Source organism: Rhinolophus hipposideros (genome assembly GCF_964194185.1).
Source record: "Rhinolophus hipposideros genome assembly, chromosome: 12".
NCBI lineage: Eukaryota > Metazoa > Chordata > Mammalia > Chiroptera > Rhinolophidae > Rhinolophus > Rhinolophus hipposideros.
The window spans coordinates 52,544,705-52,558,917 of NC_138058.1; the positions used below are offsets into that span (position 1 = coordinate 52,544,705).

Below are 14,213 nucleotides of genomic sequence, written 5' to 3' on the forward strand. Positions count from 1 at the left end.
ATGGTTGTTATTCTATTCAAGAAACCTTGAGCACCTACTATATGCCGGGCACTTTGTTGGACACTGGTGTTAATGCTAAAGGCCAGTGAAATTATGACCTTATTTTGCTAATTGAAACTTAATATTTAGTCTCTTGGCTTGTTCCAGTTGATAACCATGTCTATATATTCATTCAGGAGGAGGAGATCTCCTGGTTTGGACCAGCTATACAAATGAAATAGAAATGAGACAGCATGGGGCATTATTTGTGAGCCATGATTTTTCAGTCGAATTTGAATAAAAAGTATTGCTAATGTGATCTTTACTCCTATTATAGATTACAAATGTTGGATCACTTTGCTGAATGTGTTAAACAAGCCAAAGGAGTCCGCCAGCAAGCTGTACAGCTTAATATTTTTACTGCTGTTCTTAGTGCACTAAAGGTATTTACTTTTAAAACATAATAAATATTCCGAGCTATGATTGTAATTAATGCCTTTAATAAGGCAGGCATATCTAGATGATAATACTTACATGTATATCACTTGATAACTATGTTTTTATGTTTTATTAAATCACTACGAACTTTATATCAGGCTTGTCATAATTAAATAAGTAATTAAATAAGTATTTTATATGTTAATATTAAAGTTTGTTTTGATTTGATTCCTAAGATTTTACAAATGGCAGTAAGTTCTTTCAGAATTTTCAAAGATGGTTGACTAATAAAGTCCAATAATCTAATGAGGGTTAATTAGATAAAGGTTAAGTTTTATATGTGGTTAGGTCATGTATCAGGAAAGGCTGTTTTTAATTAAGCATAGTCGAAAGAATGCTGCATTTAGAGATTGTGTTCTGGTTTAGCTGCTCACCAGGTTTATGTATTGTGTAACTCCTTTTACCTTTTTTGAACCTCAATTTCTACACATATGAGGAGAAAGAACTGTTTTGCCTGTCAGTTTATGCACAATACTGTGCAGCCTGCAGCTGCTTATGATGTACTTGAAAAGTTTTTATATTATTCAGAACAAAGCTTATTGTAGGATATGACTGTTTTAAAATAAAAGGGTGACAAGCCTAAGTGTTTAAATGGATATGAATTAAATCATCTTTCGTAAACATCAGGGAAAAAGGATATAGGCATTGGTTATAGAAATAATAGGTTTGTACCATTTATATAACCATTCGTATATATCGTATTTAAAGAACATCAGATAATACCAACATCTGAGTTTTTGAAAAAAAGGAGTGGGTGGTCATGGTCTCCCTCAGTGATTGGAAGGCTGGTGAACCAACTGTAATGTTGCTGTACAGTATGCTTTTCTTCATAGATGTGCTCGCTAATGCCTCTGCTGTAGTTAACATTTCCCCCAGGCACCATGACTTGGATTTTTGGTTTAAAGTAAGTAAATAATGTTCCAGGACAGTAACTGTAGCTAGAATAGAGATAGCAACATTTAGTATGATGAGCAAACTACATGAACCTTCAGTTACTGATGAGTCTTACATCACATTGTCTTTAGACATATATTGGATGTATTCTTTGTAACATAATTATCTTCTCTGGAATTTTTATGGAAATGAATCAGAGTTCATACATATTGGGTCTTTTCCTTCCTTGAATTACAGTTGATTTAATAGTACAGTTGTCATTTATATATAGAAACAACTTTTAAGTACTAGCCTTTGGATAGAGACACTCCCAGGGATTGTTGGTTTTGGGGTTGATTGAACTATACCTATGTTATGTGTTATGTTCTTAATCATGTTTAGGAAAGTGATTGCTGTTAATTCAACAGGTATTGATTCTAGGCATAGGTTATGCATGTGAAAGATGACTAAAGAAAATAATGTGTGAAGATATATGTGTATTTACAAGGATTTGCAGCATATTTATTTCTTTTATTTACTGTGGATTATGAATTACCCCCTTTTTAAAAAAATAATAAATAAATAACCCTAGGGCCTGGCTGAAAACAAAAGTACTTTAGGACCTGAGGAAGTTCGTAAATCTGCTCTGACACTGGTTATGGGTGCTCTTGACAATCCAAACCCCATCTTACGATGTGCAGCAGGGGAAGCTCTTGGAAGAATGGCTCAGGTGGTTGGAGAAGCAACTTTTATTGCTAGAATGGCCCAATATAGCTTTGACAAGTAAGTGGGTCCCTTTACCAACAAGTAAGTTTCTCATATAAACAAAGATGTCTTTTAACTAATCAATAATTATTAACTGGACAGTATGTTTTCTACATGGTATGGCATGTGACAATATTTTGGGATTTTTCATAATGGCCTTAATTTTTATTTCAGTAATTGATAAAACTCTAGAATCTGGGAAAGTTGTAATATGTTAGATACTTTCAGTGTGGTGAGGGTTTCAGTTTCAGCTCTTGAATGTTACATTATAGAATCAAGAGGATTGTTAATACCATGATTCCCCTAAAATAAGACCGCGTCTTATATTAATTTTTGCTCCAAAAGACACATTAGGGCTTATGTTCAGGGGTTGTCATCCTGAAAAATCATGTGAGGGCTTATTTTCCAGTTAGGTCTTATTTTCGGGGAAACACTGTAGGACTTCTGTTAGAAGTGCTGTGAACTCCTTTTCTCTTCCCTTTGCTCCCCCCATTATTCTTTCTGTTAATTATTCACTTTTTAAAATAAGCCATTCTTTTTCTAACTGCTGCTAAGTTTATCATCTGTTAAACAGGCTAAAGTTAGCATTCGATTTTAAGAATTTCTTTAACATTAATTTAATTAAAAAGACTGATCTCAGAGTTCTAAAAACGTATGATTAAGATGATAATATGCGATTATTAGTGACTGTTGGTTGTTAATTAAGTACTGAAGTAGAAATATTGAAAATCAAGGGTGGCCAAGAACTGACACTTTAGTTATGTAAATTAATAATTCTTAACTATTATTATATTTTGAATTCTAATTATTCCAAAACAGAGAGAAGGGAGAGGGAGAGAGAGATGGGGTAGTATTTATTTTCTACTTACTCTGATGAAACACAAGGACATTTTGTTCTTATCTGTCTTGTTAATGGTTTGCAAGTGTTTCAGTGCTTAGTTTCTTAGCTTTTCCAAATAATTAATTATGATGTGAAATTAATTATTACATAGATTTTAAGTTACCCGTTTTTTCACGTTTTGATCTGAAATTGGGTTTTGTCTTTAATTCTCTATGAAAGGTCATAATTATTTAGCAGCATTTTTTCTTTTATACCAGTATATAAAATAATGCTACATTTAAAAATCTGTGGTATCTTAGATTTGATAGAATCTGGTTATATTTTGAAAAAACATCAATGAGTCCTGCAGGCTTAACTACACTACATCTTCCTGATATAATATCTGACTGAAAAGCCAAAATCACTTATACAGATCTGTCAGCTATATTTGCTTAATAAAATCTTATGCCATCTTAGGGTTAAGACAGGAATCATTGTTATAAACCATTTTTGGTTAAGAGGGAGTAGCTTCCATTACTTAAGACTCAGTTCAGAAAAAAATAAAAGTCATGGTTTTTTTGGTTAAATTTGTTTCCATTCAAATTGAAAATCACTTTGAGACTTTGGAAAATATATATTCTCATACCGTAGATTATTTACTTCATTTAATAGATGATTATCATTAAGAAAATTGGCCTAGCTTTTTAGCTCACTGAAATGTTGCCTTTTGAAAAGTAACAATATGAAGGCAGCTTTCTAATCTGTATAAGGCTTTAGAACTTAATTCACAGATTGCATTTATCCTTAACGTCTTTCATTCTTCAAAATGACTGCCAAATTATTAAAATTAATTTCACCTGATTCTTTTTTCCCTTCTGTAATGTTTCACAGATGTATTGTATCTAGACTAGCATATTTAAAATTACGAATGTGATTTATGTTATGTTTTTAGGACATCTCTGTTCTAATTAGTAATGATTATATACTATATACAATTGTCAGAATTCATTACATTGTACATTTTTATGTACAGTTAAAACTGGTGAATTTTATATATAAATACACCTCAAAGCTTCTTTTAAAAAAGATATACAATAGCTCCTTTTTCACATTTTATAATTCATTAAGATATATTTCACAAAGGAAAAAGACTGGCACATTTTAAAGAGGTTCAAATAATAATTATAGAGAATTTCTTCAATGGAGATTAAAAGCATTTTCTGTAATTCTGTGAACACAAATAACCTATTTTGTATTTTCAAAACCAATTATAAGAACTTTTATTTGAAACACTAGTAATAAAAATTTGTTTGAAATGGCTCTTAGCTTTTCAAGCAACAATTAATATTAAAAACTGAGAAGTTATGGTTCCTCTTTCACATTTTCTCTAGAATTGAAATAAGCTTTATTCAGTGAAATGTATCACTTTAACTCTCCATTTTAAACTGAATCTCTAACTTTGGGATTGGAAAAAGAAGTAATCATGATTGTAGTATTTTCTGACTTCCAGAATAAATCCCTTTTATTGTGTGGCTCATAAGCTTTTTATTGCAATTGGGAAATAGAAAACCAGACCGTGAAGCATAACTTTTTTCCAGGTTGAAATCAGCTCGAGATGTTGTGTCCAGAACTGGGCATTCATTGGCTCTGGGCTGTTTGCATCGTTATGTTGGTGGTATTGGCTCAGGACAACATCTGAAGACCAGTGTCAGCATTTTATTGGCTCTAGCACAAGATGGAACATCCTCTGAAGTCCAGGTAAAATACTAATTTTTTTATTATGAAATTTTTAAATAGTATTTTTAGGACAGTTATTTGCTGTATAAAATATTAGGTTGGTGCAAAAGTAATTATGATTTTTGCAATTGTTTTTAACCTTTTAAACTGCAGTTACTTTTGCACCAACCTAATACCTGTAGTAGGGATTCTGATTGGAAATCAAACGTTGTTAGGAAAAATGTGTTAGGGTCTTTCTTTGTCATTTTGTTTTATGAGTTGTTATTTGTAATAGTGCATAACAAGATTCTGTTTTTTAACCTAATCTTAAATCTGTCTTGTTTGGAGAATTTAAGCCATTCCACATTTCTTGAAACATTAGGTTGGTGCAAAAGTAATTGTGGTTTTTGCAATTATTTTTCACCTTTTAAACTGCAGTTACTTTTGCACCCACCTAGTATTTTCTTTTTATTATTTATTATCCTTTCCTCTTTTTTGCATTTCCTTACATTTGTTAATCAATTTTTTTTTAAAACCATCCTTTTTTCTCTTCCTTCTAATACTGTATCCCAGGTCCAGGATCATTGGTTGAATCTTCAGGTGTACTCTGAATTTTTGTTTGTTTCTCCTTAAATACAAATAAAAATAACTATACTGAGAGTCAAGTGCTTCATTTGTGTGAAAATGGACTGTGTTCTTGATTTACCACTTCACATTGAAGCACCTAAAAATATTAAGAGTATATGAATGCAACAGCACCCAACTGCCATCTTTATATCGGGATGCACACATTTAATTGCCATTACTGTCTGCCATTAGTTTGTTGAGTTCATGAATGAGTTCCTTCACGATTAGATAAAAGACACTAAATCCACCAAAGACTTCTAGTCTACATGTTTAGTTTGCCTTTCACTTCTTGGTAAAGATTTCCAGCTGTGTAATGAACAAAATTCCAAAAATGTTAAAAACAAAAACCACATTATCTTGTCCCTTAGAAAGTGCTGCACTGCTTTTTTAAATCCTGTTTTCACACTAGTCTGGAAGAAAAAAAGCACAATTATAAAATTATTTTACCCAAGAAGTTGCTGCTTTCATCTTTGATGTCAAAGAGTAGGTGCTAGTGATCTTTCTTTTATCTTCACCATTTCTCAGTCCTTTTTTGCTTTAATTTCTTTAAACTCCTCTAACTAAACGCCATGACCACATAACATGGTTTTTATGTGACGAACATTTTACTATAGTAATTTGAATCAATTACATTCCCTCAAAGCTAATATTTTAGTTTATATCTTTACAGAATAGCACAATATTCTTAAGTTTTCCCTACGTTTCTTCTGTTTTGAGAATCCTAATTCAAAAATCATACTTCACAGTTGCATTATTGTCTACATGTATTTAACTATAATTACTACAGAATTTACTGTTCAATAGTGTTTTCTTTTTTGTATCCTCAACTCCTATCTTAAGATTTTTGTTCTTTGAAAAACTTCCTTCACCAGTAATTGTTTTAGGAAGGATCCTGAGTGGTATGCTTTACTTTTATAAAACTTGTATATCTAAAAAGTGGCTTCTTTTGCCTTCACATTTGAATGATATTCCTGGCACATAGTACTTTTCTTTCATTATTCATAAATGTTTCAGTACTTCTGTCTTCTGATGTTGCACAAAGGAGACTAATGGTTGCTTGATTTTTTTTAAAAATTAAATTTCAGTAAATACTAACATCTCAATTTTTAATCAGTTATCTATAAAAACCTCCAAATAAGTTCTTTGAAAATACAAGGTAACATAAGCCAATAATCAATGCAACTGATGTGCAAATACTATTTAAAGTTTCTCTGCAGTGTGCCTTTGAGCATACAGAAATAAAACTTAAGTGAATTCATTTTCTTCTTTTATATATGGATGCATATATTTCCCATTTCCAAAAGACAATGGCTTATGTAACAAAACTCTGAATTAATGGGTGCTTATGGATGTAACAGCTATTTTTATTCCCCATCTTTCATTGCTTTTGCCAAAAAGTTACCTGAAATATGTTTTTATGTCTGTAACCTTATGTTTTGAGTTGGCAGCATGTAAGAATTTTTCTCTCTATCCTTAAAGCTTGGAAATTTCATCAAATTCTGCAGAAGTTTATCTTTTGCTTTTTCTGGAACTCCTATTACTCATATATGAAGTCTTTTGTCTTTTTCCTTTTTTTTTTTTTTTTTTTTTTGTATTTTCACTCTATCTGATACATATTTCTTCCATCTTGATCTTCAAGATGATGATTTCGGATTTTAGCAATAACTATTCTTTTGTTTTTTTTCAGTTTTCTACTGAACTTTTAATATAAATCTTGGGTGGATTTTTTTCAAACACTTCTAGAATCTCCTTTATGCTTTAACTATATTGTCTTAAAAATCCTTATTATAGTTTTATTAAATTCCTCTTTTGTTTCTTCTATTAATTTTGTTTTCTCCAGAATATGTGCTCTGGTCTTCCTCCCTTGAGATACTATATTCCTATTACTTTTTGCTAACTCCTTTCTGTAGGTGTGGTTTCTATACATAACCTGTCCAGGTCAGGTTGCTAAATTCTCTAGGATTGGAGTAGATTGACCCGTGGTAGAAGTGAAGGTATGGATTTCTTTTTCTGCTATGTTGGTAAGTTGGGAAATCTCTCTGTTGATACCACCTTTTCCTCAGCCCAGTAGTACAGCTCTCCTTCAGAGCTACTAACAGCAGAAATATAAGAAAAGTTCTTCTACAGCTAGATGTGGGCAGTTTTTATTTTCTGAGTCCTGTGCTGATAATAGTATATTGTTCTGGGGTTAGTTTTGTAAATACTATTAGCCAGTAAGATTACTTTGTGCTTAGTAAACATAATAGGGGCCTAAAATGGTTCCATGCACTTGAAGATCTGTTGTGTGAGAGTCGTGGCTCTAGAAATATATCTGAGCTCAGGACATTGTCATGCTCATTGTTTTATTTCAGGCAAGTTTCTTTAGCAAAACTCCAACAATGCAGGCAAGAAAATTGCATTTTTTTCGGGGGGTGGGAAGGGGAATAGGACTTTATTGGGGAACAGTGTGTACTTCCAGGACTTTTTCCAAGTCAAGTTGTTGTCCTTTCAATCTTAGTTGTGTTTCAAGCTCAGCTCCAAGTCCAGTTGCCATTGTTAGTTGCAGGGGGTGCAGCCCAGCATCCCTTGCGGGAGTCGAACCAGCAACCTTGTGGTTGAGAGCCCACATTCCAACCTCCTGAGCCATCTGGCACTGGCCTGTGTGGGAATCAAACTGGCAGCCTTCGGCTTTAGGAGCACAGAGCTCCAACCACCTGAGCCACCGGGCTGGCCCAAGAAAGATGCATTTGATGTCCATAAACATCCATTGAATCAGACACTTATTATATAAGTCATTGTCTTTTGGAAGTGTGAAATATATATACATTATAATAGAAGAAAATTAGTTCATCATTGAAATTTTATTTCTGACACTCAAAGCCACCCTGCAGAGAAACTTTAAACATAGAATTTGCATGTCAGTTGCTTTGGTTATTGGCTATTAGTAGCTTATGTCCTACTTTTTATTTCTTAAGGAACATATTTTTAAGTATTTCCAGATCATTGATTAAAAAAGTACGATGATAGTATTTACTAAAATTTAACTTAAAAATTAATGTATATACTCTATTTCTTACAACTAAAATAAAATTGTATTTTATTCCAGACATGGTCTCTTCATTCACTTGCTTTGATAGTGGATTCTAGTGGCCCAATGTATCGTGGATATGTGGAACCAACATTATCTCTAGTTCTTACCTTGCTCTTGACAGTTCCACCTTCACATACTGAAGTTCATCAGTGTTTGGGTAGATGCTTGGGTGCTATAATCACTACTGTTGGCCCTGAACTACAAGGTAAGGAAGTCCATCTTAAATTAGAGGAACTAGACAAGTTACTGTCTTTCAGTTTCCTGAATGTCATCATCATATGGCTTAAAGAAATCTAATAATAGTAATTATTATTATTATTATTATTATTATTATGTACTGAATACTTGCGATTTACCGAAGGCCTGGAATCACTCTGCTTTTTGTATGTGCTATTTTATGTAATACCCACAGCAAACCTATGACTGACAGTATTTTTTGAAGTTTTGAGCAGAGAAAACATTTCTAAATGAAATTTTAATTGGAGCCTCATGAAGATAAAGATAAAAGTGGAAATCCTTTGGCCTGGAGTACCATCCATTTGTCTTCATGGACTTTGGCATCACTTTTTTTTTTTTAACTCTAAGTATCAAGAACGTAGTTTCAAAAAACATGGCCATAAGGTAGATAATATTGATTTTTCCCTGAGGAAGCAAGCTCAGACAATATAAGTAACTTTACAGATTTATGATCCTAAGATCCATGTTCTTACCACTCAGTTCCACTGAAATAATTCTAATGGTTAAATGAAACACTCAAGGCAGCAAATTACTGTGAATTTATCTTTAAAGTATAAGCTGCTTTCAGAATTTATTTCAGTATTTATTAAATGCTTTCAATGGGTCAAGCTTTTTATAAACATCATCTCATTTAATTCTGACAACAATCCTGAGATAGTGATAGCTCTCCATTTTACAGATGAAACACTGAGGCTGAGAGAGGTTAAGAACTATCTAAATTTATATATGGAACCAGTGAGTGGTTGGGGTCAAACATGAGCCAGATCAATGTCTTCTTCTTGCATTCTTAACCTCTATGGACAGATATTTTTAAAAGGAAAGAAGTGAAAACAGAAAAGATCTTAAGAAAGAGTGCTAGGAATTGAAAAATATGTTATTCAGACATGTTTCTCTCCTGGACTCAGTGTTCTCTTTGAGAAAGTTGATAGTCTTTTCTTCCAGTGAATACTCTAAGGATATGGAGAGAATAAGTATACACTTTTGATTAAGTATAGATGTTTACCAAGTGCTTTATGATGCGATGATGATGAAACACTGCATATTTCAAATTAGAATGTAACTCTTATGTAACTGTGTTTCTTTGTTTGGTCTTTATATATATATATATATATATATATATATATATATATATATATATACATATATATAAAATTATTTTACATTGGTAAAAATTTTAAATCACTTATGTTTGGCAATTAAGACTTTTTATATACACACTATCTAATACTACCATTTATTTTTCCTATCTCTGTAAAAGTTGCTATTAATTTTATTAGGAAAATGGGACTTAAAGTTATATAACAGAGATGGTAATGTTAGTTTACAAAGAACCAGGGAATAAGGATTCTTCTGGCTCTTTCAGATAAAACAATGATGGGTTTAAAAGACAACAAAGTTTATCAGGGAATAAATATAAAGAGCTAGCTAAATCTAAAGAGATGCGTTATTGTCATCCACATATAGTCATGTTTTGAACTCATTTCTGTGGACTTTGTAGACTTTGTTTTTGAAATAATTGGAATAGTAATCAGAAGGAGAGGTTATTTAGAAATTAATTGTTTTCTAGTAATATGTTTGATGATAATAAAATAATGATATTTTACATTTATTTTTATTTTTTTTATTTTACTACCAGGGAATGGAGCAACAACTTCCACCATTCGTTCTTCTTGTTTGGTGGGTTGTGCAATTACCCAGGACCATTCAGATTCTCTCGTCCAGGCAGCTGCCATATCTTGCCTTCAGCAGCTTCACATGTTTGCACCACGGCATGTCAATCTGTCTAGTCTCGTTCCTAGCCTTTGTGTAAGTATAAAGCTGTTTCATTTGTTGATTTATTTAGGGAGCCCCAAATTTGTTTCGCAAAAGATCAAACTAGACCAAAACAGAAAATGGAAGTTTCTTGGATGGTGACTTCTAGGGTTTTAGCTTCAGTAGTCATTTTTTGAATATTTATTTTATTCACTGATTTTCTTTTTTACATCTTAAGAAATATTTTGATGAACCACTTATTTCTTGGTTAAGAGTGATCATAGTTTTAGTCTTTCCCACTCAGAATTTTATTCCCTACAGTTTGATTGATAACTTCTCAGTATCTGTTACTATCATCACATTTGTTAGTTTGTTCACTTAAAAAATATTTATTGAGAGCCTGCTATATGTCAGGCCATGCAGAGTGTAGGGGATGCATTTGTGGATGAGAAAGGATGAAGCCTCTGTCATAATGAAGTTTATAGTTTCAAGGGAACATGGTCAACAATAAATATTTACAAATAAGGTAAGTGCTCGAAAAGGCTACAGCAGAGCATTTAACGGGGAAGTCTTCATAATCCAAGCATTCAAAAAATATCTCCCTAAAAATACTGACGTTTAACGTGTGATCTTCAGGATAAATAGGAGTTAGGTTGGGGAAGAGCATGCATGGTATTGGAGTAGATACCATTTATTTTTAGGCAGAGGGGAAAAATATGTGACAGGCCCTGAGACAGGAAGGAGTGTGATACATTTAAGGAACTGGTTAGTCATTTGGTGAAATAGTACAAATGGAAGCCCAAGTACATTAGGTAAAAGATGGAATATAAACAGAAACTTCTTTCCAGAAGTTTGACAGTAGGTTAAGTGGGTAATGGGGTTAGGAGAGACTCTTTTTCTCCAGTAGTAGTAAGAAGTTAAAGTGCTGATCAGATAGAGCCAGTAGTGTGGGAGAGTTAAAGGTATAGGGCAGAAAGGAAATAATTAATCATCCAAGGTTTCTAATGGAATAGAGTTACCAGGGCACAAGTAAGGGGATATCTGTTCCAGTGTGACATAAAGAAAGGAGGACAGGGTGAGCGTAGATATAGGTGGGTTTGTAGATTTGGTGGCTGGAAGTTGAGGGAGTTATCTAATGACTTTTGCTTTCTTAATCAAGTAAAAGGGGAGCTCAAGTTCCATGAATGAGGGAGCAAAGAAAGGGTCAGAAGTATGAGGAGAATGGGATGTGGAAGATGAGAGTAAGTGGAGAAACAGAAGATTCTGTGGTAGTCCTGAGGGTTCAGTAGAGGTCAGTGGCCCTCTTCAGCTCCATTGTGTGATTTATGATGGTACCAATTCCCCTTGTGCGATTTTTTTCTCCAGCACCAGTACACAACTTGGGTGCAGGCATTGAGCAACCAGATGTTTTGATACATTCAAAGTTGGGCTTTGGCCAAACAGATTCACTTAAATGACAGCAGGATGACAGAGGTGAGGATGTTAACGAGACAGTGCTGAAATGATGAATTATGTATCTCATTTGGGCAAGGGAGGAAGGTTAAGATAGGAGCAGGCTTATATATAGGGGGAAAGAAAGGCAGAGGTAACCATGGGCAGATATTGCTGAGGAAAGGGAAGAGAAGGTCATCTACAAGGTGGTGAAGGAACTGAAAGACCAAGATATTGCATCTCGTGTGGTATATTTAGCTTTACTCAACAAAATTTGCTCCTGTTTCACCCCATACCAGAGGGAACTGCATTAGTCCCAGATCATCAAGGAGTTTAAGTGTGCCATAGGACAGAAACCAGGGGCACATGAAATGTTTTCAAAAAACATCCACAAAGAAAACTAAGAGTATACAATAGATTACATTCTGCAACATGATATGTAGCATCCTGCAAAAGCAGTGGTCCGATGCCCAAGCTCTGAGGCCACAGATGGCATCTCTTGAGCAAGGTGAGCTTGTTACATGATACAGGTTTAGATAGGCAACTGACGAATGTGATGAAGATGGACACACCCCTGAGGTGGCTGGTTCCTCTCTCCTTTTTTTTCTTCCTCCTTAAAGGTTGGAGGTTGACGTTGTGAGATAGAACACATTTCACAGGATCTGGAAAGTAATAACATCACTATTTCTCAGTGGAGTTTATCAATAATAGGGAAAGCAATGTGTTTCCTGTATGTTAACACAAGAGAATGTCTCCAAACTGATTTTCTCAGTAGAACCTCAAGGGTTTAATTACAAGGCATGTTGGAGCACTTTCCTGACCCTCTTCCAAAAGACCAAGTAGTGAGATTTTAGGCAGCTGGTGGGAAGGAGATGGCATGGCAGGATAAAGATGAGAGAAAAGTTCATTCAAGTGGGTGTCTTGTTTCCATATGGACACAAGTTCCCTGTGCTGTCTCCATTACCAGATCTTTTAACACTGAAAATTAGTCAACACATGGGTTCATCCAAATTAGTGAAATCAAATCCGATTTTTGTAAATTTCATTTTCAGCTTTACTCAATTATGGTCACCAGAAGTGGTCATGTGTGATTCTATGTGTAATACAAATGAAGTGTGATTTTTTTTCCCCCAGTAAATGTTTTGTTCATCATGGTCATGTTTATTAAATAATAAAAAAGTATTAAAATTTGTATGATGATAAAACTTTTCAAAATGTGGTTTTGAAAGAAGAACCAGCACTCTGAATTATTGTTACTGCCTTCCTGGCAAGCAGCTTTCTATACCATGTGTCCAGTTATTCATTCTCCTGTCCTGACAGAATTATTCCACACATAGCCATTTATGTCATCTGGGATAATTGTAGATGTGAGAGAAAGACTTGAGCTGAATGCCAAGTCATCAGTAACAGAGCAGGGGTGTCCAGTTGTCCAGGATGTAAGTACATGATAGACACAAGAAGAGGAAGCAAGATGACATAAAGTGTAAAATAATGGGTTTTTATAGGAAGGTTTGAGGTCTAATGTAGGGACCAATCAGCACAATGTTCCTAAGGTTTGTGGAATGTAAGTAAAAGAAGTGTCTTTGGAAAACAATTAGGCATAATCTATAAAAGTTGAATATATGCATACACTATGATCCAGCAACTTAACTTCACTGTTAAGTAAATACCTGATAGAAATGCATGCATATAAGAACCTAAATGTCCATCAATCAGCAGAGTGTATAAATTACATACAATTATTTAATTCTGTTAAGTAATTAATAGACTATTGCACAGCAATAAAAATTAGTGAACTACTGTTGCATGGAATTGCACGGATGACTCTCACAGACATATTGATGAGAAGAAACCAGACACAGAAAAGAACACACTACATGGTTCCATTTATATGGTGTTCAAGAACAGGCTAAACCAAACTATAGTGACGATGCCACTATGTATAGATGGTTTTCTCTAAGGGGTTAGGAAGGGGCATGAGGAAACCACATATTTTTATCAAATTTAATATGTTTTATTCCTAATATTTTGTGGATTTTACCAGAAAGTGTCAATGGACAGTTTTCAAACAAATACACCATTACTTTTACTTAGTTTACAGTGACTGTAAGTTACCACCAATTATAATTTTCACCTCTAATTTTAGAGATGTTAAAATGGAAAAAAAATACACTTCAGAAACATTGAAATAGAGTTTTTGAAAACATTTTGTAAACTGTAAAATGTTTTATTTCTTTCACTTTAACTTTCATTTTGGCTCTGCCAGTCAATATTTGTTAAGTGTATTTTCTTAGTTACAGTTCTATTTAATTGTAAGTAAATTTTTATGGTGTTCTACTTCATATACATTTGGTCATTTGATTCTTACCACAATTGTGTAAGATAGGCAGGATCCCATTGTACGGATAAAAAGGCAGAAACTCTGAGAGACTAAGTGACTTATTC

The 14,213-nt window shown here is 33.6% G+C and overlaps 1 protein-coding gene across 2 annotated transcripts in view; it reads left to right on the forward strand.

Annotated features, from left to right (window-relative positions):
* HEATR5B (HEAT repeat containing 5B) overlaps positions 1-14,213 on the forward strand; it is a 74,039-nt gene that overhangs the window by 28,231 nt on the left and 31,595 nt on the right. For both annotated transcript variants that reach the window (XM_081068376.1, XM_081068377.1), the window contains exons 17-21: positions 317-422; positions 1,943-2,133; positions 4,534-4,693; positions 8,364-8,553; positions 10,222-10,391. In XM_081068376.1, coding sequence (XP_080924502.1) covers positions 317-422; positions 1,943-2,133; positions 4,534-4,693; positions 8,364-8,553; positions 10,222-10,391 — 817 coding nt within the window. The remainder of the gene's footprint in view (positions 1-316; positions 423-1,942; positions 2,134-4,533; positions 4,694-8,363; positions 8,554-10,221; positions 10,392-14,213) is intronic.